The 25,351-nt window shown below is 39.2% G+C and overlaps 1 protein-coding gene across 1 annotated transcript in view; it reads left to right on the top strand.

Moving 5' to 3' along the window:
• Positions 1-20,620, top strand: part of LOC110964148 (receptor activity-modifying protein 3-like) — a 51,124-nt gene extending 30,504 nt beyond the window's left edge. Inside the window, exons 2-4 of the mRNA XM_022212771.2 lie at positions 6,980-7,009; positions 7,397-7,556; positions 18,633-20,620. Coding sequence (XP_022068463.2) covers positions 6,980-7,009; positions 7,397-7,556; positions 18,633-18,888 — 446 coding nt within the window. The 3' untranslated portion in view covers positions 18,889-20,620. The remainder of the gene's footprint in view (positions 1-6,979; positions 7,010-7,396; positions 7,557-18,632) is intronic.
• The last annotated feature ends 4,731 nt before the right edge of the window (positions 20,621-25,351 follow it).

Here is a 25,351-nt window from a genome sequence, read left to right as displayed (position 1 = left end):
TATCATCTGTTAGTTCATTGTTTTGCCTTTAAGTTCTCCGACTTCTTCCCACTTTTGGCTCCTATTTTCACTGAATGAAGCTCTGCTAAAGCAGCTATCTGGTGATTATATTGGAGCATTAAGATGCTAAAGAGATAAATATTGCACTTAGATTAAAAGATTGATACCACTCTGATAATTTTTCTCTTTTTTCCTCTGGGTTTGCATAAAGCCTGTTGTTTCCTGTCTTCATGCTTGTTTCCCAAAATATATTTTAATGTTTCTCCGCATCTTTAGTCTCACTACCTCCATGTTGATATAAAACAAGTGATTCTGCTTCAAAAAGTTCCCCCGGTGTTTTATCTGCTTTTTAAATCCAACGTGCGGGTGAATCATTTTGCAAATTTGTCGCACAACAGGATGAAACATTTTGTAAGCTGCTGTAACTCGGCTCGTAAATGATTATATAACGTGACCAAATCTCTCAAATCTCTGATGCCTGTTCTGACCGCGTTTCCTCTGCTCAGAAATCTGATGGAGGGGATTTAGATTCAAACCTCCTGCTGATTTCATGCCGAAGAGAATCCAGCTGCTAGATTATTGTTGCAGGTTCATCAGTCCCTCCAGGTGATGGTTATTTTAAAGTATTTTACTTTTTCATGCTCCGGCTTCCAGAATATTACTCTATTTAAAAAAAAAATGTGAAGCCTTTTTTGTCTGTTTGTTTGTTTTACAATGTACTGTTGAATTTCAGTCCATGTAGCCCAAATGAACAGTTCAGCAGCTGACATGTGATGTGGGATTTCTCATAGAACACAATAAGAGCACTTTGTTGTAAACAGCAGTCCATTAATACTAACCAGGACCAACAAACTGACCTCAGTTCAGCTGCTGTATCCGCTTGGTTGTTCCCAGCTTGTTGAAACACTGCAACATGAAGCAGAATCCAGACACTCTGGTCAAATATTCATATTGAAGAGTACAAAATACTGTCAAACCAAACATATTCAGTTTTTAGGTTAAATGAGTGCTGTCCAGTGACGGGCATCCGCTTCAGATATGAGAGTCTGAACTGATTAACCTCCAACTGTCAAGGTGAAGCGCTGAATTTATATTTCAGTTAAACATGAGAACTTGATATATTTTATATTTAGTGTATTGTTTTCATTTATTTTTAAAGCGTTTGCAGTGTTTCAAGTAAAAAAAAAAGGAGTTTTCGGCTGTATTTGTGTCTAAATAACCAAATTTAAATGTTTACCATCACAAGATGTTAGCAGCTTTTATTTGTACTTTCTAGCAAAACATGACAACACATATAATAGCATACTTACGAGTAATAATACGTAAAATGTCTTTACATAATTCTTTTCTAAATGTTGATGGGAAGCTGCAGAGCTCATGCCATCACATGTGGTTTGTTTTCATTGAGCCATAGTTGGATTTGCAGCACAGCAGCTGATGTACTCGAGATGTATTTATGTTGGATGATGCGCACGAGATGTTATTTTGGACTCGCCTGCATGAGGATTACTGTCAGGAGAAATTACATGCAAGGGGAGACCTGTGGGAGCGAGAGGGCGGAGAGCCAAGTTTTTGAAGTCAGAGTGGGAGAACTTTGAAACGGTGTAATTTTAGACTGTTCTGTCATATTTGTCTGACGTATTGATCAGTGAACACAAAGGCTGATCTTCTGTGTGCCCTGAGGATCTTGAGAAAAGATTTCCTGTCTCTGTGTGCATCTTTAAACTTCCCTAATGCCCTGCTGCAGAGAGTGCAGGTAGATTTTTTGTGTTCTGAAAAAGAGGATTGTCGTGATTTGACAGTCAGCCCCCATTAATTTGGATATTCTGACGGCAGCGACTCTACCTGTGTCTCGATCGGGTCTGTGACATCCAGGAGAGACTGTCACCCCCAGAGGCTCTGAAACAGCTGCTTTGAATCGCCAACATCTGTGAGAGTCTCAGGATCGCACATCCCTGCTCTTATTAAAGTTGTGCTTAACCTCTTAATAAGATTCGGGTCAGATTCCTGTCAAAATTTCACAACGATTTTGGAAAATCAATAGGTTGGATGCAGTGGTGGAATAAGTAAGTACTTCTACTGAAGACTGAACTGTTTCAACTCCGAAATTTTATACTTTTTATTTATTTTCCACCACACTTTGAGAGAAAAATATTTTCATGTTTGCCTGACAACTTAGTTACTCCTTTCTTTACAAATGAATAATTTGACGTATGTATAAAGAGCTTATAAAATAGTGCATAATACTTTATTATAGATAATATATAGACTGTATAGAAGAAAAGTGACTGACATAAATTGAAAAAGTGTTTTGATAACAATTATAGTATTTTCACGTAAAAAACTACCTAAATTTCGTTGCTGTGAAACTATATTCTGTCAAAACAATCAGTGAATTAACTGAGAAAAGCATGAATCCAGAATAGAAATGTTCATTATTATTCATCATTCATCATTTGTCATTATTCATATTAAAATGTGTACTTTGGAGCCTGATCTGTAAATAGTTGTACTCCAATCAGTCAAATAAAACAAACAACAGACCACTTTTTGTAAATGCATTAGTAATAATATTAATGGAACGGTTTAATAAATAGTAGTAAGAGAATTAGTAAGGATTTTTTCCTTATCTTTTTACTCTTAGTACTTTAATTACAGTTTCCTTACATAATTTTGCTTCAGGATTCATGTCATTGTCGGGCTTTACTTGTAATCGTGTGTTTTTGTAGTGTTGTATCAGTACTTTTATTTATGGAAAGCCTCTGATTGCTTCTTCCACCACTGGGGAGGAGGAAGGATAAAAATGTTTGATACCATTCAGTTCGGTTCGGCGTTATTGATACAGAAACACTTCACAACATAAGTACCAAGAAAAGCACTCAGAGCAGTCCTCTGCCAAGGCTTGCTCAGTCGCTGAAATCCGGTGAAATCTTGAAAAAAACTTGTGGCAGAAATCACAGCACCAAAGGATGTGGCCATTCACTACAGAGTTCCCACAGACAAAATGCCCTATGCATGTGTACGAATACCGAATCACATGACCTAAATATGTAGCAGGCAACAGGAATTGATGGGATGGGGATTGGTTGTTCCTTGTATGATTTCTGATGGATAAGTCCGAGAAATCTGAAGTGGTTGATTGTAATAGGATCGCAAACTGTGTGATCATCATGCAGTGTTCATTTGTAGTCATAGTTACTGTGATGTTGTACTGCTATCTGGCAATGATACAGAAATCTTTAATAAATCCATGGATCCAGATTTTAAGCCACATCACTGCCAAAATCTATACACTTTCGTCCTTGTGTCATTCTGTCATTTCCTGTAAATTTCATCCAAATCTGTTGTCCGTTTTTGAGTAATGTTGCGCACAGACAGAATAACAGACAAACATACGCCGATCGTCACCTAACTCCACTACATTTCTTAGCGGAGTAATTATTAGGGTACTTTGCATAGCAATGTGGAGATTCTTACAATTTTATATTGCAGAGCAACTCTTTGATGAAGAAAAACTCCTCTTTCACATTAAAAACTTCCAGCAGAACCAGGCTCACGGAGGGTGGAGATCTGCCTCGATCAGCTGGGGTGAGGTACATGAGAGAACGATACAGTCTGTGCAGGTTGATGAGGCCAATAACCAGTGATTAGAAACATGTACAGCAGCTCTGCAGCCTGAGATACCTGCAGAGAGAAACTACAGAAGGAGACATGCAGTTTAAATGCATATAAAGAGAGAGACAGTAAAGAAATGAAGTAAAAAATATGCTCATCTGTTTCTTGCCAAGCATTAGATAAGATTATTATCTGGCTTTTTACACATCAGGTTCTGTAATAATAAACAAACAAGCACAGAGCAAGTATCTGTGCTTCACTAAGCTGTAGATTCACATTTAACATAATTCCATCATTCCTCCTATTAAAAATCTGTAAACCAAAGCATTTTCTTACATTTTATTTCATCTTGTTCGAGCAAAAGAACTTCAACACTGAACTTTAGTTCAAGTCAGATCAGAAACTACACAAATAATTGTTGTAACTCTAATATTAAGACAAACTCACAAAGAAAATAATCGGATCACATCAGAACACTCCACCCCCAGACATCCGGACATGCTCAAACAGGGAAGTCTCTATATTTAGCAGAGGCTAACTTGGTAACAGTGTTTGTCCTGCAGGGCGTCTTTCAAACTGATCCTCTGCTTTGTAAGTGTGGCACTTCAAAGGGAGATTCCTTCCTGTGCAGCAGCTTGTTTAGGTTTGGTCATGTCGTAAAAATGAGCTGCAGTGTGCAGGATTTTGGATCAGAGAAAAGGTGGACAAAAAAATGACACAATGGAATTCAAAGTTTGTAAGATGGATGCTGCTGAGCAGAGCAGTGTTACTCAGAATGCTGCTGTCAGATGCTGCTGCTTTAACTCTGCTGGAGACCATTTGAAAGACTGAAAAGATAAACAGAAATGCACAGAAAATTGATTACACAGAATTGGATTTTATTAGATTTTACTTGTTTTGGTCTCATTCAGTGATGACAGTGCTCACACAGCTAGATCTGATGTGTGTAGATGTAGTCAGCTCTATAGTGCAGTTTCATGAGATTGATGCTTTTAATGTGAAACAAGAATAGCTGATTTGTTCCTTACAAATTACATTCATATGCAGTTAAACTGAGACAGCAGATTTGTTTTCAGTGAAAGAAAACTGCATCTGTAGGAAATGGCAACATCCATTCTCTATACACCGCTTTATCTTCATTAGGGTCGCGGGGGGTGCTGGAGCCTATCCCAGCTGACTCGGGCGAAGACAGGGGACACCCTGGACAGGTCACCAGTCTGTCACAGGGCTACATATACAGACACACAATCACACCTACGGGCAATTTAGAGTAACCAATTAACCTCAGCATATTTTTGGACTGTGGGAGGAAGCCGGAGTACCTGAAAAAACCCACGCATGCACAGGGAGAACATGCAAACTCCATGCAGAAAGATCCCAGGCCCAGGCCGGGACTCGAACCAGGAATCTTCTTGCTGCAAGGCGAAAGTGCTAACCACTACCCCACTGTGCAGCCGGAAATGGCAACATGCACTATAATATATTGCCGTATGTCTGTCTGTCTGTCTGTTAGCAACATTACACAAAAATGGACTAACGGACTTGGACGCAATTTTCAGGGAAGGTCAGAAATGACACAAGGACCCTCTGATTAGATTTTGGCAGTGATGCGGCTTATGGTCTGGATCCATGGATTTGTTAAAGATTTCTGATAGCGGCACGGCGTCACTGTCACTATGACAAGTGAACACTTCGTCAGTTGCCTGCTGATGATCACATGATTGTGATTCTCGGTATCCATATATAACGTACACATGTGTAACGCATGCCTGTGCTCAGTGTAAGGTCATTTTGTTTGTGGGTACATCTATATAAAATGGCCACTTTCTATACTGCCGTGATTTCTGACACAAATTTTTTGAGATTTCAGCCATCGGAAATGATACGACTGAGCAGCCTTGGCTGAGTACTACGCTCTCTGAGTGCTTTACTTGTGTAAATACTGTCACAACATTTAGTTCAGGTTAAGGAAATACTTCTTTAATACATACAAAATCAACTCTGTAGCTCCTCAACCTACTTACATTTCACAGAAGCAGCAGCAAAGTGCTTTTGCGTGAGAATTGAGGTCTTCGTGGGCCCATCATCCACCCCACCCACCTCCCACTCACTCTGATGCAGTTCATAAGCTCTCAGTCCTGCCTGTAATGTTGTGTTTGAACAAATCGCAGCTAGTAATTTCATCACATCTAAATGCACCTGGGGAAAGCAGTTTCAGCTTCAAGGGGTTGATGCAACTGAGATTATCTCTGTATGCGACGTGTCAGTAATAATAATCTGTTGCCTGATGCGAATCAAAACAACAATCAGCTCTCCTGCTTGTTTGGTTCTGACACTCGACAGGCCTTCATCAAAAGATTGATTGTCTGTCTAATAATGACCTCATTACACACAAGATTGTTTGTAAGTCAGAATATAAATGTGATGTTTATATAAGGTAAGCTAAGATCGGTGGCAAGTACCGGCTGCTGGACCCTTACCTTCGTTTTTTTTTACAACTTATACACACTGATTATTCCTCAGTTTAAAAAGATATTCTGTCAATGTGATGCTCTTAAATAAATGGAGGGACGCTCTACATCAACTACACGTCAAATACCAGGACAGTTATACTGGACACAGTGAATGCAGAGGCTAAAATAAGAAGACAAATGTATAAGTATCTGACATTATTGTTGTTTTTACAGACACATGCTCATCACTAAGTTCACCGATGAGTATGCATGAACTGAGCTTATACACTCACTTTTCTGCACTTTATTAGGCATCTGGCAAAAATCTAAAACATTATTAGCATGTGGATGTGAGGCTCAAACATAAAGGAAAATGTATGTTTTGCAAAATATCATTATTAATGCAGATAAAGACATTTGTTGAGTGGAAACTCATTCATCAACTCAATTCTTCGCCACACTAGACATGACGGTTCACTGTGGCTGTTCTTTGTTGGAAAAGCTTATTTAAAAGTGATTCAGTGAGAAATAAGTGCTCCCTGAAAGCTTGTTGATGACATGAAATTATTGCGAACAAAAGGACCAGCCTTGCTGAAAAGATACAGTGTTGTATCTTCAGGAGATTCACAGCTGAAGTCTCCCTGTGATTCATCTTTGTGTAGTTAAAATGCAGAGAATATTCTGAATGGTGTCGTTTTAACAAATGCTTTAATTAATTTTGAAATTGCTGGATTGGCATGTCCATCATGAAATTCCCTCTGCAAATGCAGATTTAATCAAGAGAAGCAAACATGTCATACGTGATTATAACAGTCATGAGAGAGAAAAGCTGAGAAGATGATGACAGAGTGGAAAGTTAAAGGTAAAAGATGTCAGTTTGTTCTAATGGTCGTCTCATGTTTTCTTTACAGTGAACGCCTGGATGATGAAAGGGTTGTCAGGTGAGCACACCACCCATCCATCCATCCATCCATCCATCCATCCATCCATCCATCCATCCATCCATTCATATTAACAGCTGCAACATGATTCAACAAATAGAACACGAGATTGGAAGTGAGACGTATTGAAACTGACATTTCCACTCTTCTCTGAACAAAATGAATAAAAATAAAACTATGGATGAAAACTATGAGCTGAAGCTTCATGACAGAACCTAATAAGGAAATAGAGACAGCTCATTGATAACACAAGAATACAAACCACCACGAACATCCGTCTTAGTCAACTTTCATTACATTTATTGTTCTGTTCATCCGAAGTGACACACACACACAAAGTAGGATAGAAGACCTACAAATGCTCTGTTCTTCTTTCTGGTCTTTCAGCCACCGACAGCTTCAACATAGAGCCAACTCCTCCCCAGCTGAAGAAGGTCTGCAATGAGTCCCGTCTGCAGTGGGAGATGGAGGTGTGTGGAGAGGAGTTCAAGCAGAAGATGGCTCACATAGACCAACAGTACTGGTGTAACCTCACACACTTCATCAGGTACGAACATATGTGAGGTGTCATCACTGAATTCTAGCAGGCTGACAACATAGTAAACTGTTCAACATACATAATCAGAGATGCCAACCTCTTGACACAAAAAAGCAGACTGGTTATTGTAGAAAATTAGATTTTCCTTCACATCTCTGCACCTCTACATAAACATGTCCTTGCGGTTGGTGCTTAGTATGGCCTAATGACCAATTTCTCTTGTGAAATTAGTAAGTATTTGTAGGAACTGCTGCAACAAATGCCTCAACACATCTGCAACTAACACTGGATTCCTTGGAACCAGAAATGGTAGTTTAGCTGTCAAAATAAAAGCACTAGGTTATTCAGAAACTCAGATATTGACAAAAACCTTTTTTACAGCAGCCATTTTATATAATCCAAGATGGCGGCCATACAGGACTCGGGGCAAATGGAAACATTGTTTTTCTGATTGCGTGTACTATAAGGTTTCCGAAAATGTATGTTTAGTTTTCATAGTCTCCACAAAAATCCAACCAAAGAACCTGAATAATAACATTCCAGCAAATTCTTCTTGTCACAAAAGTAATTGGACTAATTCAAATTCTGTGAGTTATTGTTTTCTGTTGCCATCTGTACACCTTATATGTATGAACTTAGCTGACAAACAAAATGTACAAAACAACATAATATGTTAAATATGCTCAAATAATGAAGCATTATGCATTTCAGAACTGCAGCTTCAAAGGGAGAAAAGGAAAAGTGAGCCTAAATCAGGCAAAAGCATCTGTGACACTGTAAATAATTCAAATAGAAATGGCTGACAATAGGCTTTGTGAAAATAGAATGAGTGCAGAAAAAGACTTCATGTCTTTACTTTAAATAGTTATGCATAATAAGATGAGCAGCAGATAGTCTGTGATAAAAACGGACACTAAATGGTGCATGATACTTTAAATGAAGTGTGATCAAATGCAGATGGTTCCTAACATGAGTCATGTAAGATGCACAGCTGGACCATGAAGCAGACATAACATCTGTGCAACACCTGTCCACAATCACCTATAATTTATTGTGGCAAAAAAAACAAAAACATCAAGTTTTGAAGTCTTAAAGAGATCTTTTATGATTCCTTAAATGATTTACGGACCTTTATCCTTGGTGAGATTAACTAACTTCAAGCAGTGTGTGTTTGTGATGAGTACAGAAAAAAGGTGGGGCACTGGTGGCAAATTGATCAATGTCAAATGAGTGAACTGATCGATTTGATGGGGTACACACGTGGACAAAATTGTTGGTACCCCTCAGTTAAAGAAGGAAAAACCCACAATTCTCACTGAAATCACTTGAAACTCACAAAAGTAACAATAAATAAAAATTTATTGAAAATTAAATAATCAAAATCAGCCATCACTTTTGAATTGTTGATTAACATAATTATTTAAAAAAACAAACTAATGAAATAGGGCTGGACAAAAATGATGGTACCCATAACTTAATATTTTGTTGCACAACCTTTTGAGGCAATCACTGCAATTAAACGATTTCTGTATTTGTCAATGAGCGTTCTGCAGCTGTCAACAGGTATTTTGGCCCACTCCTCATGAGCAAACAGCTCCAGTTGTCTCAGGTTTGATGGGTGTCTTCTCCAAATGGCATGTTTCAGCTCCTTCCACATATGTTCAATGGGATTCAGATCTGGGCTCATAGAAGGCCACTTTAGAATAGTCCAACGCTTTTTCTCAGCCATTCTTGGGTGTTTTTGGCTGTGTGTTTTGGATCGTTGTCCTGTTGGAAGACCCATGACCTGCGACTGAGACCAAGCTTTCTGACACTCGGCAGCACATTTCTCTCCAGAATGCCTTGATAGTCTTCAGATTTCATCGTACCTTGCACACTTTCAAGACACCCTGTGCCAGATGCAGCAAAGCAGCCCCAAAACATTACTGAGCCTCCTCCATGTTTCACCGTAGGGACAGTGTTCTTTTCTTCGTATGCTTGGTTTTTCAGTCTATGAACATAGAGTTGATGTGCCTTACCAAAAAGCTCCAGTTTGGTCTCATCTGTCCAAAGGACATTCTCCCAGAAGCTTTGTGGCTTGTCAACATGCATTTTTGCAAATTCCAGTCTGGCTTTTTTATGAGTTTTTTTCAGCAGTGGTGTCCTCCTTGGTCGTCTCCCATGAAGTCCACTTTGGCTCAAACAACGACGAATGGTGCGACCTGACACTGATGTACCTTGGCCTTGGAGTTCACCTTTAATTTCTTTGGAGGTTGCTCTGGGCTCTTTGGATACAATTCCAACGATCCGTCTCTTCAATTTGTCATCAATTTTCCTCTTGCGGCCACGTCCAGGGAGGTTGGCTACTGTCCCGTGGGTCTTGAACTTCTGAATAATATGAGCCACTGTTGTCACAGGAACTTCAAGCTGTTTAGAGATGGTCTTATAGCCTTTACCTTTAAGATGTTTGTCTATAATTTTTTCGGATGTCCTGGGACAATTCTCTCCTTCGCTTTCTGTTGTCCATGTTCAGTGTGGTACACACCTTTTCACCAAACAGCAGGGTGACTACTTGTCTCCCTTTAAATAGGCAGACTGACTGATTATGAGTTTGGAAACACCTGTGATGTCAATTAAATGACACACCTGAGTTAATCATGTCACTCTGGTCAAATAGTTTTCAATCTTTTATAGAGGTACCATCATTTTTGTCCAGGCCTGTTTCATTAGTTTGTGTTTTTAAATAATTATGTTAATCAACAATTCAAAAGTAATGGCTGTTTTTGATTATTTAATTTTCAATAAATTTTTATTTATTGTTACTTTTGTGAGTTTCAAGTGATTTCAGTGAGAATTGCGGGTTTTTCCTTCTTTAACTGAGGGGTACCAACAATTTTGTCCACGTGTGTATATCTGTATCTATACCTGTAGTCTGCTGTGAGGTCATTTTTAGAGCTAAAAATAAAATTAAAGCCAACAGGATGATTCAAAACAAAGATCAGTGGTTAAAAAATTCACTGAGACACATGAATGTTTAATTCAGTTTATAGCTATTGAGTGTCCAGAGTTGTGAGAGGGGGCGAATGTAACCCTTTGGTATCATCATCAGCACTTCCACTAATCTCTATAAACAGATTTCTGCAGATAGTCGATAGCAGCGTGTGACATGTGTGTGAACTGCAGGCAGAATGTCATTCAGTAGAACACAGAAATGATGCTGGAATCTGCAAGAAAACAGGAAGCAAGTAAGGTATGAAACATTAAACATGTGCATTTGTTTCACATTTGTTAAAATGTTGGTGAAAGTATCAGTTCTACTTGTTCTCCACAACAGAATTCCAAAGCCAACATTAGAAAGGAATAAATGTATAATGATGTTAGTGTGTAATAGTGTTACTCTCCCCGTGGACCTCAACATTATTCAAAGGCTGCTTTTGTATCTGCCTGTACTCTCTTAATGTCTTATCCTTTGTATTTCTGCTGCAGGCTGCATTGTCATCCACTTGTTTGCATCATAGGGAGAAGAGGCATTCATTTAGAATCAGTTCAGTTTTAATTAAATTTGGAGATATTTATTGCCTCCTAACCTGATTTCCTATATTCACCAAATGGATCATCTGCTACGGCGTACACTCCCACTGCTTCTGTATGTCCTAGAGGAGATTCAGGACAACAACGCTGGAGTAACTGTGCGTGTTTGCTTATGTTTTTAAAGAATCTCTTTAGTATGAGATGATTTCTTAATTATTCACACAGAAAGAAGCATCACTTCAATCTAAGAGAGCGTTTTTAGATTCTTCCTGTTGGGTTAAAATGAAGTGCTGATGCTGAGAATAGTAGAGAAACTCCTCTACACACACCCACCCACCAGCAGAGTCAGATTATAATGTCTCCTTATAATAAAAGTAAATAATTGGCTGGTGCAGCTTTAATTTGACAATGATGAAATAGCAAATGTCCTATCAAGGAACTACGCTGGAAGCTGTTTTGAAAAATTACAACTGAGCAAATTTGTCGTTTTGTATAAGAAAGCTGTGAACGATAAAAGACGTGGACGCTGTAAAGCCACCCAGCTATCATCGTGATCACTCCTCCCTTCTCAAACCTTGTTGTCGTCCTGTCAGAGTGCTCTATATTTGTAGCTTCACTCAAGGGGCTGTCAATCGTGCATGGTGACATTTTTCAGGGAAAACATTTAGATTGACAGAAAGACTGTAATCTATCCGGGCCTCCAGCAGCTGGCTGGATGTCTGCGGGTGGGAGAACAGCTGGAGGTTTTCTTCCCAAAAGCCAGAGCTGTTTTCAAGAAGCATCTGAGCCCCGACCACCCATCTGCATCTATCTTTATCCAGCTTTTCCACCTCATTCCTTCCTCTCACCTCTGGCCTTTCATGTTCATTTTATTTTTCCCTTCGCTTTGACTGCCGAGCCAGAATGTGAGAGGGCGAGCCGTGTTTCTTGCACAATAAGGTGCCCATGGGAGTCCAAATAATCGTCTGAGTCACTGATTCGTTGCATAGATTCTGGGAAAAAGAGCCGTCACCTCCATCCACTGGTCAGACGCTCGCTCTGTTTCTTAAATAATGTTTTTTTTTTTGTTCCTCCTAGGAAAATTTGTTTCCAGTAACTCAGTGTTTGTCTGAATACAAGGAAAGGTTAAATGCTTTTAAAAAAGGATAAGCTTTGAGTCATAAACTGATTCGGAAAATAATCAAGTGCCATCTATTAGTCTGTCTCAGAGTTGGCTTATCGTGAATGCTTTTTAAAATTGTGTTGATTCCTGTTTTTATTTTAATGACACCGATTTCCCAAAAGCAATAACTGAATACCAAATAACAAAAGGTGCAATTGTTTGCCAAATTAGATATTGCAGCTGTGAAATCAACACCAAATACAAAAGCTACTGGGGTTAAAACATCTTTAACTTTTATTTTTCAGATAAGCTTAATGTTATTGATCCCACAGTGGGGAAAGTTCACCATTACAGCAGCTCAAAAAGGCAGGGGTGTAAGGGCAGTGTAAGAATATACTAAAAACACAGTGCAAAAATTGTAGAGTAACATTAAAAACACAAGAGGAAAATTTTCAAGAACACTATATACGAATGGATGAGGTTGTAACAAATTATTGCACAGACAGTACTGTTTAAAAGTTTGGTGTCACTTAGAAATGTCCTTATTTTTGAAAGAAAAGCATTTCTTTCAATGAAAATAACATTAAATGAATCAGAATTACAGACATTGGTAGCCCTTCAAGACCTACCATTGTGCAAGATTGCCAGGATATATTCTTCCATTTTTACATAATGTAGTGCAATTTTTTGGAGTATTTTTAGTTGCTTTACATCAATATAACCCTTATATTCCAAGTTTTAATAATATGTACTGACTAATGTCTTAACTACTAACTATGTAAAAGAGTTGCACACTTTCCCGTGGTCTCGTTATGTGCACTTTATTGTGTATTTTTACAAACCAATCACTGCAATGAAAAAGCACTGAGACATGGTGAATGTGTGAAATGTTTGTGCAATTTCCCCACTGCGGCATCAATAAAGGTTTAATCTCTTTATCTAACTCCCCAGATGTAATATGCAATAAGAATGGCCGATCTATCTTATTTGGTTTCAAATCTAAGACCAATCAAAAATGAATATGCAATCGTAGCGCCGGTGCCCTATAGGGTCATTGTGCTAAATGACTATTCTAGCTGGAAATGTCTGATTTTTAATGGAATATCTACATAGGGATACAGAGAAACATTTCCAGCAACCATCACTCCTGTGTTCTAATGCTACATTGTGTTAGCTAATGGTGTTGGAAGGCTAACTGATGATTAGAAAACCCTTGTGCAGTTATGTTAGCACATGAACAAAAGTGTGAGTTTTCATGGAAAACATGAAATTGTCTGGGTGACCCCAATCTTTTGAACGGTAGCTTAAGTCAATGGAAGGTTTATGAAAGAAGAAAAACAGGTGCAGCAGTAAATGTGATCGACTAGTGAAGTTATAGTGCAGCATTGTACAGTCTGATGGAGGAATGAAGGACATCCAGAAACACTCCTTCTTACACTTAGGGTGTACCGGTCTGTCACTGCTTAAGGAGTTCACAGTCTGATGCAGAGGGTGGGAGGTGTTGTCTATGATGGCGGACAGTTTGCCAAGAGCATTCCTCTCGTCCATCACCTCAATGGAGTCCAAGGGGCAGCCACATCCAAACTGTGGCTACTACTAAGCTAAGACAGCTCTTTGACTCTTTGTCTTAACCTGGTGGGATCTGCTAAATTTCACAATGAAAATTCATTATCTAAAATCAAACTTAGGTTGGAAATTATAAGTACTGATTCTTCCCAAACACAGGATGTTGTTGGTTTTATTGCTGCTCGGTGCTGACTGACTTTCACTTGGAGAGGTCCAGATCCACGTGTCTTCGCTCTGTGTCTTCCCTGCTGGTTTACAAGAAATCGTATAAAACAAACCTGTCAACCGAGGCTATAAATAGTTAAGTGTTTTTTCGGACCCTTTCAAGTGCTGTTTTGGTTCACCTGAAGTGCAGGATGGGTGGTGCAATGTCCGGGCTCTGTTTTTCACATTTTGTTCTTACTGTAGTTCTGCTGAATACTCACTCATATCTGAAGGATATAAGGAGGGATTTTCAGAACCGTCTTTAAGCCTAAATCTAAAGTGTCGGTGATATTTGAAACATTCTTTGACAGATGAAAGGCTTCATAAGCAGAGTATTTCCAAGCCACACTGTGGTGGGGAACACGGCGTGACGCGCCTTTCCAGGAACTTTAACTGCATGAGTCCACGTTTTTACGAGACAAACAGTTCATTTGGGTGTTTAGTGTACGACACTTCATTTACATGACTGTGGAGGATATACTGACTTTCTCAGCAGCAGTTTACATTGGAGCCTGGAAATCAGTGATAAGAAGGAGAGAGAGGAAAGAGAGAGAGATGGAGGGCGGAAGAGGAACCGGAGAGTGGAGAGAAGGATCAGGCATGGAGAGTGAGGGGCCTCATGTTTAAACAAGTACTGACCCCTGCAGAGCTTCCTCTATTTGACAAATGAGCCGTGCCTCTCTGCAGTGATTGCAGCTGGCCAAACACTCGGCCAGCACGGCTGTTATTGTTAGAAATGAGCCGGTGGAAGCTTGTTGGAGAACAGAAAAGGCTATGGATAGACCACTGCGAGGCTGTGTGTACTGTGTGTGCATTAATGCACTTCAATCATTTACTTCTAATAACAAATTGACTTTGTGCCATGAGCAGGTTATAGCTCTGGGAGCAGCCGGGTTTAATGATGTGCACTCAGGAACAGAGGAACAGTGGTGCTGGTCTGGACCTTTTAATAACATACTGTATATTCATTATTCTGCTCAGTCCCTGCATGGACCAGATGCTGTTTTAAAGTCATCAGAGCTTTTTCTGCTGCAACTAATGGTAAGCGATTGACCATTTGGTTGAGCAAGCCTCCTTCTAAGTGGGTTACATGGTCATGACACGAGACAGCAGTCATGGAGGGACAGGACTGTGGAAGACCAATTAGCCGAAGCCAGAAATGCTTTATGCAGATATGTTCATATTCTGTTTTATTTGACTTATGTGTTTAGACTAGTTGTGGAACATGATTAAAAAAAGGAATCTAATTAATTCGAGGCTTTGCAAATAATCACGATTAATCACATTTTTTGTCAAATAGCAATATATGACACAATAAGCACAGTTTTTCAATTCAAATACATTTTTGTTGACGACTGAATCGATCAATAGACATATATGTGAACTTAAACAGCAAAAATGTTTCATTTCTATTTATCTGCATTTTTCATATGTCTATTACATTCACAGATTACTGCAAACTCAAAGTGCAATTATAGTGATTATATTCAACATTTTAAGACTTCTCGTAAACTGAAAGTGGTCTATTATGGGATGGCTACACTGTTTGCCAGTACTAGCGCTGTCGTAGCCAAGGTATGGTACGTAGCCTCTGAGCTCATTTGCATAAAGTAGTTTTATTTAAGCAAATGCAGTGCGGGGAGTGGAGATTTGATGCATCATGAAACTTCTAAACTAACCATCGTTGAACTGAAATGAGGACAGATTCAAGAGCTTATTTCTCGCCTCAAATGTTTTCAGAAATACTCTTTACTGAACAGGTTTTGTGATAAAAAGAGAAAGTTTACGACTGAGTCGACGTGTTGGTCCAACATTTCTGCACTGATGTCAGTCAGTGTGTTCTGTATGTCTACTTCACAACCGGACTTTAGGTTCATTAATCCTAATTAACTCATTAAAGCCCCAGCCCTAGTTTAGACACTTCCCTTCTTCTGAGGTTTAAATAAAAACTTTTTTTTTAGCTTTGCAGGCGCTGGTTGTCAGGTTTTGGCAGCTTCTTAAAGGCGTGATATGGAAGATTTTGAAAGTAAATATAACATTATGTAGCAGCAAACAAGAATCTGCTATGTAAAGATGTAGTGGAATAAAGAAGGCCTCCGCCATGCTCTTTCTGTATATGTTGGAATCTGACCTTCTCTCTTCTGTGGTTTTCTAGCAGCATGTTAGTGCACGTGAGTCCCTCCCTTTGAAACTGCTGGCCCTCCCTGACTTAAAAGCAGACCCAGGGTGACCTCCTATACTGTGCTAGAAAAGCAAAAGTGCGGTCCAGTATTCAGCCAGTGCTAAAAAAAATACCGAAGAATTTTAAAACAAAGTAATTCTAAATGTTTTTTATCCAATTTATGGACTTCATTTCCATTCAGTGTAAGAGTCTCGCTGTTCTACTTTTTTCTTGTGTCTGTTTCTTTGGTCTTTGTGTCTCTTCCTACATGTGTCCACTCTAGTCCATATGTGGACCTGGTCTGTCCACAGGTTTGCTCCAGAGCAATAAACCATGGAAACAGGCATAAACAGAGCAGAAGAGACACTAGTTGAAAGAGAGGGAGACAGGTGAGGTTAAGAGAATGTCACTTAAGATGACTGCAACTCCTTATGGCCATTCATTGTACTTCACAATGCTAATGACGGTTAGTGGTTGTGACTGGATTGTTTTTTGTTGGCTCTTGTGGACACGACCCAAACAAAAATGAAAGTGAGGGGAGGAAGGAAGTGTGGCTCATGCGCCCATTGTTTAGATTTACGATGCTGATGCTCTTTAGTGACGTCCAGTTATTCTGAACATTGCTCATAGAACATTTACAGAGACATGCTAACTGTTTCTATTTGCACTCTTGATATTAGCATCAAGCTAAGTAGCTGTTAATAGCTTTATAGTTGCATAGATATGACATGAGTCTTTCTTTTAATTCTTAGCAAGAAAATTACACATTCTCCATCATGTTGCACTGCTCTCTTAACTTTACAGCCAGTCATATGAAGTGACAAGGAAAAAATACTAAAAAGTTAGCAGAACAATCTGTGACAAATGGCAAAACTGACATTGATTATTAGCAGCAGTGCAACTGATTTCAGCAGCTTTCACATATTAAGCAGTCATATCTTCATGTATGACTAGAGTTGCATCAGTTGATCACATCTATAGAGGGTCTTTTACAGTATTTAGAATTCTGAATATGTTTTTTTCTATGGGTAATCTTTCTTTTCAGATCTACAAACCATTATCAGTCTGGGTGCTCTGTGATCTCTATACTATCTCAATGGAAGGTATGGAATAATGCACCCATTTTCAGATTAGATACTAATTTAACTAGAAACACTGACACCAAAGATAAGCTACCAGCAGCTTCAGGCCTCTCTACACAAGTCTGTGTGTATCTGTGCATGCATGAGTGTGTATGTTCACAGTTATATGTTCAGCGGGTTAATCAGCTGTGTACACTCCCAGCCCATGACTGTGTGTGGACGACAGTTTGAAAATGTGTTAGCTGCTGTGTATTACATCTGGGAAGATATTTCAGAAGTCTGCTTTTCCCTGCATTCTTCACTTCTGCCTGAGGAGCATTTTCATTCCCTTTCTCACACCCTCAGAAAATATCAACTCGTATAACTTGACAGAACAGACTAATATCGGCAGTTGAGCGCTTATATTAAAAGGAGTCCCAGTATCTAACTTCATGAATCTAAATAGTTGCATCTGTGCAGATATGTTCTGAAAAGTTTTCTCATTTCCGCTGTAACATCTGACTTTCCTCTGGTTTAATAGTACATAGACTACGCTGAGTTCAGATTTCACAGGAAGCAGAATTATTACAGATAGAGAAAAGCGACTCATTTTGAAGCTAATATAATTAACCAGAAATAATTCTAAAATATAATGATACAGAAAATTGGACAAAAATGATGAATTTCAGATCCAGCAGTCGACTATACCTCTAGTTTCCTGAACCCACACAAAAACAGATGTGCTTAAATAGGAAGGACAAGGGTTCCAGGAGTACAAATATTATAGTATCACTAATAAAGAAAAAAAGTGTTTCTAGTTGCTTGTTTGCAGTTTTGCTGAAGACTCCACAACTCGCAGTTGCCAGTGTTGCCTTTTAAAGTTTTTTGTGAACCAATTGCTCAATTCGCTGAGCAGTAATACAGTGTCTTTTACCAGCTGTGCCCTCACTGTAAATAATACTATCACACAGTGTTGTAGTGTAGAGTGATGGAAACATGATGTTTTATCTTCTGATTCAGAGCCAGTGTGGGAAAGCTGTTGCTCTATTTACCGTTCAGCTGGGAAGAACACCAACAGCTCCTTGATGTCATGAGAAAAAAAGCTGGACCTGGAGGATAGACAATTCATGATGGAGATGGAGGGATTAGGCCTGAATGTGTTCATCAAAGCAGAACGCTGAGCCTGGAAAGCTTCAGGAAGTCTCTGAACAACCCTGAAATAAAGAAGGGTAGTGGGCCAAAAAATGGAGTAAAAAGCAGCTGTACATCTCCTGTCGCAATGATGGATTACTGACTGACTCTCAGATGCTATGTTAATGCTAACTAATGGCTGTGTGCCCTTCACTGAACCAGCTATGTGTCTACCACCACTATGATATACATGTGCTGACGGTTACCATGGATGCTAAAACAGAAATCTCCCAAAAAGTTTCATGGTGAATTTCTTTAACCACCTCCTCTCCTTTTTCGTTTCTCCCCAGAGAGTACCACTTATTCACCTTCTGCACGGAGAAAAAGTCCCAAAACCTGGACTGCTACTGGCCCAACCCACTGGTGGAGAGCTACATCATCCGCATACACAAGCACTTTTTCTCCAACTGCACCATGGAGTCGGTGATATGGGTCGATCCACCGGACGATACGTTAACCATCCTCATCCTCATCCCCGTTTTCCTCACCTTGGCCATGATTGCGTTGGTGGTCTGGTGCAGCAAGAGGAGCGATATCCTGGCTTAGGTCACGAAGAAGCAAGAAAAAGAAGAGAAGGACTAAGTTTGAGGCTCCATTCTCTGAAATACTAAACACAACAAAGGAGGGAACAGAGTACTGTTACTGTTGGATCAAATTATCCCATAGGTTGTGCCACAGATCCTCCAAACTTCTTGTAAAAATGACAAAAGTAAAGTCTGGTTGTACAAAGTAGCATATTTCTTAATATTTTAATATACTGTGTGTAATTTTTTACATTTTGGACGTTGACCTGTTACCACTCAGTATGTTGAACGGTTCCACAGGTCTTTTTAGGACAGAATTTGACTTTTTAATGTACAGTAGAAGTCTGGGGAATCATGTTTGTTTGCTTTCTTGAAGACAGTCAGATGATAAGATGATACCAATATCATGTTTTTACAGTAAATATGAAGCTACAGTCAACAACCAGTTAACTCAGTTTAGCTTGAAGATTGAAAACAGCCTGGCTTTGACCAGCTACTGTATCAGCGCCTCTAAAACCCCTAATTAATTTAACATAATCTTTTATGATACTTCTCACAAAGTACTATGATACAACTGTACAGTAGTTACAGTGAGATCACCATCCAACTTAAGAACAACACACCTTGTTGCTTGGATTAAACAAGCAGGATCAACTGTTTAAATTAGTGAGTTTAAGGTGACTCATATTGTTGGTGGATTTGGTTACATTCATGCTGGCTGTCTCCCTGTGTTTCCAGTCTTTATGCCAAACTAACCAGCTGCTTTCTGTAGCTTCTTACGTAGCATGGTCAAGTCATCTAATTCTTGAGAAAATGAACAAGCATATTTCCTGTAATGTTGAAATGCTCCTTTGAGAATTTTGGTTGTTGAATGTGTCATCACTTATTGGGTAATTTGACCAGCGGGACGATTGACCAAATCTTGGATGCATTCCTTAAAGCTCATGGATCCAGACTTTTGACCTCGAGAGATTCTTGTCAGAGCACTGTATCACTGCTGAAGGCCAAAGCATCAAAGCATCAAAGTCAGCGACTGACCTCCAAACCACTGGGAAATGAGACTCCCTGAGGGCGGTAAATATTTTAACATGGAACTGCATGCTCACTTGAAAGGATGACAAAGAAGCCAAATTGGGACTTAATATTGTTACAAGGAATATGAAGTTTAGTCTTACTGAGTCACTGAATGGACTTTAACCACTGGAAAGGATACACTGCCCAAAGACAAGGGAACACTATGATTCATGTATTTTGGGACTTGAACTTCTTGTGTTACTACCTGAGCCCCGACGGACTGTTTTATTACAGTGTAACTTATCTATTGTTGTTGAATAAAATACTGTTAATACTCACAAAGAGGGGTTCTTAATGGAATCTAAAAAAATAATGAACTGATATTGAGGCCTCGTACTGTACAGTTGTGCTTTCTGTCTGTGCTGTCTACTGTATCTGCATCGCCTCTTCAGTGTTACTCAGACCAGTGAGGAATACACACTGACGCTTTGAAATGAATTTCTTTTGGAGAAAGCTTTGATTTAATGTACGCACTTCATCGGTTCTTTGAACAGTGTCCACCAACCACAAGCCAAACTAAACCAAGCACTGCTTTTTTTTTTAAACTTTCCTCCAAAGCAACATCAATCTTTGTTTCTTCAGCTGTCACCTGAACACTATGCGTCACTAAAACTGTTGTCCATGGAAACTGAAACTCCTCAAAAGAAGTACCTTGATTAAATCTCAACTGTCTCTTAAAATGTTTGATTGCTCTTTCATTATTTAAAAAAAAAATCACACCTTTAGCCCTAGCATTTGTGTTTTGTGTCTTATATTTGTAGATTTATGCCGATGATGTGCAAGCTGCCAGGCATCTGCTGTCATTTGCCTTCTGTTTCTTTAGTGCCATTTAAAAAATAAGTGCACCTGACACATATCATTTAAACAACAGCAAAAACCTCTAAAAAATACAGAAATGGGATTGCATTAAACCTCAGCTTCTCAAATCTGTTTTAATAATGTCTTAAAAAATGACTTCCTGATCAAAATTGGAAGGTTTTGGAACAAACAGAGAAATTTTGGCAACACAATCATTTTGATCAGGTTGATTCGTCCAGTTATGGACAGCAGAAGATTTCTCCGTCTTTCCATGTCTTTTTTACATTTCTCGAATAAAACACCAAAGTTCTTAACAAAAAGTGATGAGAATGCAGATGTGACCTCCACTCCAAGATATTTAAAGCCCTCACTGACGGTTCTGAATGGACAATGTGATGGTGATATTTGAGTGGCTGCCTGATTGATAGGAAACATTTCAGTTTTGTCAAAGTTGATCTTGTAGCCTGAGCTTTTCCCAAATTGGTTTAATTCAATTCAATTCAATTTTATTTATATAGCGTCAATTACAGTCAAATTGTCTCAAGACGCTTTACAGAACCCATATGCCTGACTCCCAGAGCAAGCCCAAAGGCGACAGTGGCAAGGAAAAACACCCTTTTAACAGGGAAAAAACCTCGAGCAGAACCCAGCTCTATATAGGGGGGACCCATCTGCCTGCTGGCCGGGCGGGTTGAGAAGGACAGAGGAGGGCAAGGGGGAGGGATGAGAGAAGAGCGAGGGGTGAGAAAGCAAGGAAAACACAACACACATTTGGATACATGTATGACAGGATATGTGACACAAACAAAGTATAAGCTAACATTGAAAACTGACTCATAGTTTACTCTACAGTAATGATGGATGGCTCTGACATTAAACATACTACATATATAGCTTACAGTAAAATTCAAACAGTATGTAGATTAGCATAACAAGTATAGTGAAGGCGATGCAGAGTTGACTGGTGGAAAAAGGGGAGTTGGAAGCAGAGGGCTGGAGGAAGGTCAGCAGCAGCATCCCACAGTGGACATGGTGGAGACTAGACCAGTTGGTGGAACATCAACCGCAGATCTGAAGCATCCAGATTATTTATGAGCAATGAACACACCGAGACCCAAAGAGGAAGAATCCGCTCAGATGGGGTGCCTGAAGTTCTGGCCAGCAAAACAGGCCTTGGCGCTGAGCACCTCCTCAATCACTTAATGTAGTGAGTATGACAGGTATAGATGATAGAGGTTTTGCAACGTATAAAAGGATGTCATCCGCATATAGGGATATTTTATGAACAAGGCCCCCACGCTCAATGCCAGCAAAGTCCTTGGCTTGTCTAAGGGCGGCAGCCAGTGGTTCAGTCGTAATAGCAAAAAGGAGGGGAGAGAGGCTACAGCCCTGGAGGGTGCCTCTACCAAGAGGGCAGTACTCAGATTGATGTCCATTTGTTATTATTGCAGCCAGGAGTTGAGAATACAGCTGTTTTACCAAAGAGACAAAGGATTCCTCAAATTTGAATTTTTTAAGTGAGGAAAATATATATTGTCACTCGACTCGATCAAATGCTTTCTCAGCATCGAGCGATATCACCATTTCAGGAGAGTCAGATGGAGGGGAATAAATAATATTAAAAAGTCGTCGAAGGTTCGAACTTGGGTGTCTTTTGGAGATGAAGCCCGTTTGGTCTGGTGAAATTATGTGTGAAACGACCTTTTCCAGTCTCACTGTTAATACCTTTGATAGAATTTTGTAGTCGACATTTAACAAAGCGATAGGCCGAAAGGAGGCGCAGTAAAGCGGATCCTTACTACTTTTTGGTAAAAGTGTTATAACTGCTTTCCAAAGAGTTGGGGGGAAATTCTCACTGATATTGACTCATTATACATTGCTTGAAGCAGAGGGCATAGCTGATGGGCAAATTCAGAAGTGTAACCATCTGGTCCTGGAGTTTTGCCACACTTCAAGGATTTAATGGCTTCCAGAATCTCTGCCTTGGAGATTTCACCTCCTAATATAGAATTATATTCCGCTGGAACTGATGGAAGGTTAAGTTTCTCCAGAAAGAGTCTAAGCTGTGATGAGTCGTTGTCACATTCAGAGGTGTATAGTTTACTATAATACTGCTTAAAAGCATTGTTTATTTCTGTATGATTTGTGAGTGTTTCCCCTGCTTGATTGTATATTTTAGGAATGAGGTGAGAGGATCTCTCAACAAAAGCATACTGTCTTTCATCTGGAATGGAAAGCCACATAGAATCAAAAAGAGTGTCCTTCAAAGACCTAAAAATCTTGCTGGCCTGGCACTACCCAATTTCATGCACTATTACTGGTCATGCAACATAAAATCTATGCTGAACTGGACTGATGAAAGCCCAACTATTAGTCCCGAGATCTGGGTCCAAATGGAGTATGCCTGCAGCCCAGTTGATTTAAAGTCTGTTTTACGTGCACCAACAACCCCTCCTCTTAGCCAGTTTTGCCTTAATCTGGTGGTTTATCACTCAGTTAGAATCTGGTCCCAATTTAGAAAACATTTCAACCTCCAGCCTACCTCAATATTCTCCCCTGTCAGAAACAATTATAATTTCCCTCCCTCCCTTACAGATGGTACCTTTAAGACATGGTACTCAAAAGGTATTAAATCTACATTAAACCTATATATTAATGGAAAATTTGCATCGTTTACCCAGCTTTCACAGTTATTTAATATACCCAATGCTCACTTCTTCAGGTACTTGCAAATTAGACACTCTGTCCAGAAGAGTAATACATCGTTTCCTAATATCCCGGCAAACAACACAATTGATCATATTTTGTCACTCTCCCCACATTGCAAACATCTAATCTCTGTCCTATATAGCAGTACAGATAAATGTGTTCCTCACTCACTTCAAAATATCAAAAGACTTTGGGAAAGTGACCTTGGCAGAGTAATGACAACTAATGAATGGGAGGCAGTGCTTAAACTAATAAATACCTCCTCCCCCTGTGCAAGGCATCGCCTTATCCAACTTAAGGTCGTGCTGAGGGTGCACTTGACCAGGGCAAGGCTGGCAAACATGTTCTCCAATACAAATCCTTCATGTCCTCGTTGTCAGTGCCAACCTGCAGATCATATACATATGTTTTGGTCCTGCCCAAGACTTAATACATTTTGGTCTAACATTTTCTGTGCATATATGAACATGTTTCAAATAGATATTACCCCCAATCCCATGTGTGCCCTATTTGGTTATAGCCAGGAGATCTCTTTACTTAAAGAAAATGCTCATGTTATAATAGCATTCATCTCCTTAATAGCAAGGCGTCGCATACTTCTCTCCTGGAAAGAGCAGGCACCTCCCAGCTTTACTAGATGGATCAAGGATACCATGCATTTTTTAAAACTCATAAAAATAGAATACACCCTGAAAGGCTCTTTGCACTGTTTCAGGAAGACTTGGACACCCTTTTTAGAATACTATGATAGTTTACAAGTCCCACTGGATAGAAACGATGAATAAACAATAGAAAAATAGAAGAAGGATGGACGACGCTCCCCTCCCCTATTTTTTTTTTAGTTAGATAACTTATTTAATTAGACTTATTTACTCTTTTTGCATTAATGATTGCTTATTTCTTTCTTTTTTGTATATATATATCTGTCTTTTGTTTTTTTGTTTGTTTTTTTTCTCCCCCCCCCTTTTTATCATTATTATTCTTTGATTATTCATATTTAGTACAGTCAGAGATGTGGGATTTGGGCCTTGGGACTGAAGGGAGGGATGGGGTGGGTTTGGATGAGAGGGGAGGGGGCAAAGCGGGACAATTTCAGATATTGTAACAGAAATGCTGCGACAGCAATTTTGTGTTCTATCTTCTGTTATTTGCAATGTGTGCCGCAAGCAAAATGCATCACAGTGAAGTTAATGAAAAATTCAATAAAAACTGTTAAAAGTGAAGTTATAATGTCTTTATATAGTAGTTTTCATTTTTAGTGGCACAGTCAGTCATTACAGTGCAGATGTACAGCAATGTGCTGCTCTAATAAAAGCTAATGAAGCTAATTCTAGCACTGCTTCCAGTAACTGCTGTATATCAGTTTCTCCCCCTTTTGAAGTGGGACTAAAGTTTGCTTTTAGTTTTATGCTGAGGACTCTTTAGATTTGGTGTGTTTTTAAAGTCCCTTTTGGACAGGAATATGCAGCAAGTGGCAACATTTTGACATCCAGACATACGCCACCTTTACGTTGATTTCTTCATGGCTTTCTTCAGACATACTTATGACAACCCACAATATGTGCACCATCAAGTGATGTATGATACAAAATAAGGCATGAATAAATAAAAGGCAAAACCACAATTTATAGCAAACTCATTAAATTGTTCAAATCAACAATGAGCTAAACAACACACTAAAATTAGATTGTGTGATGATATAACTATTACTTTACTGACATTGGTACCGCTGTGATGGAGTTCAGGACAAGACAAGCTGAGGATGACCACTATGCAAAAAAAATAAAGGAGAGCTCAACTGTCTCAGGTGAAGTTATGTATTGTTAGAAGAATTATGCTTGGAATCATTATATGTGAGAAGAATTATACTTAGAATCATTATTTGGGGTTTTCATTGACTGACT

Source organism: Acanthochromis polyacanthus, chromosome 20 (genome assembly GCF_021347895.1).
Source record: "Acanthochromis polyacanthus isolate Apoly-LR-REF ecotype Palm Island chromosome 20, KAUST_Apoly_ChrSc, whole genome shotgun sequence".
Taxonomy (NCBI): Eukaryota; Metazoa; Chordata; class Actinopteri; family Pomacentridae; genus Acanthochromis; species Acanthochromis polyacanthus.
Note: the sequence above shows the minus strand (reverse complement) of the source record. Positions and strands in the feature narration are given on the sequence as shown.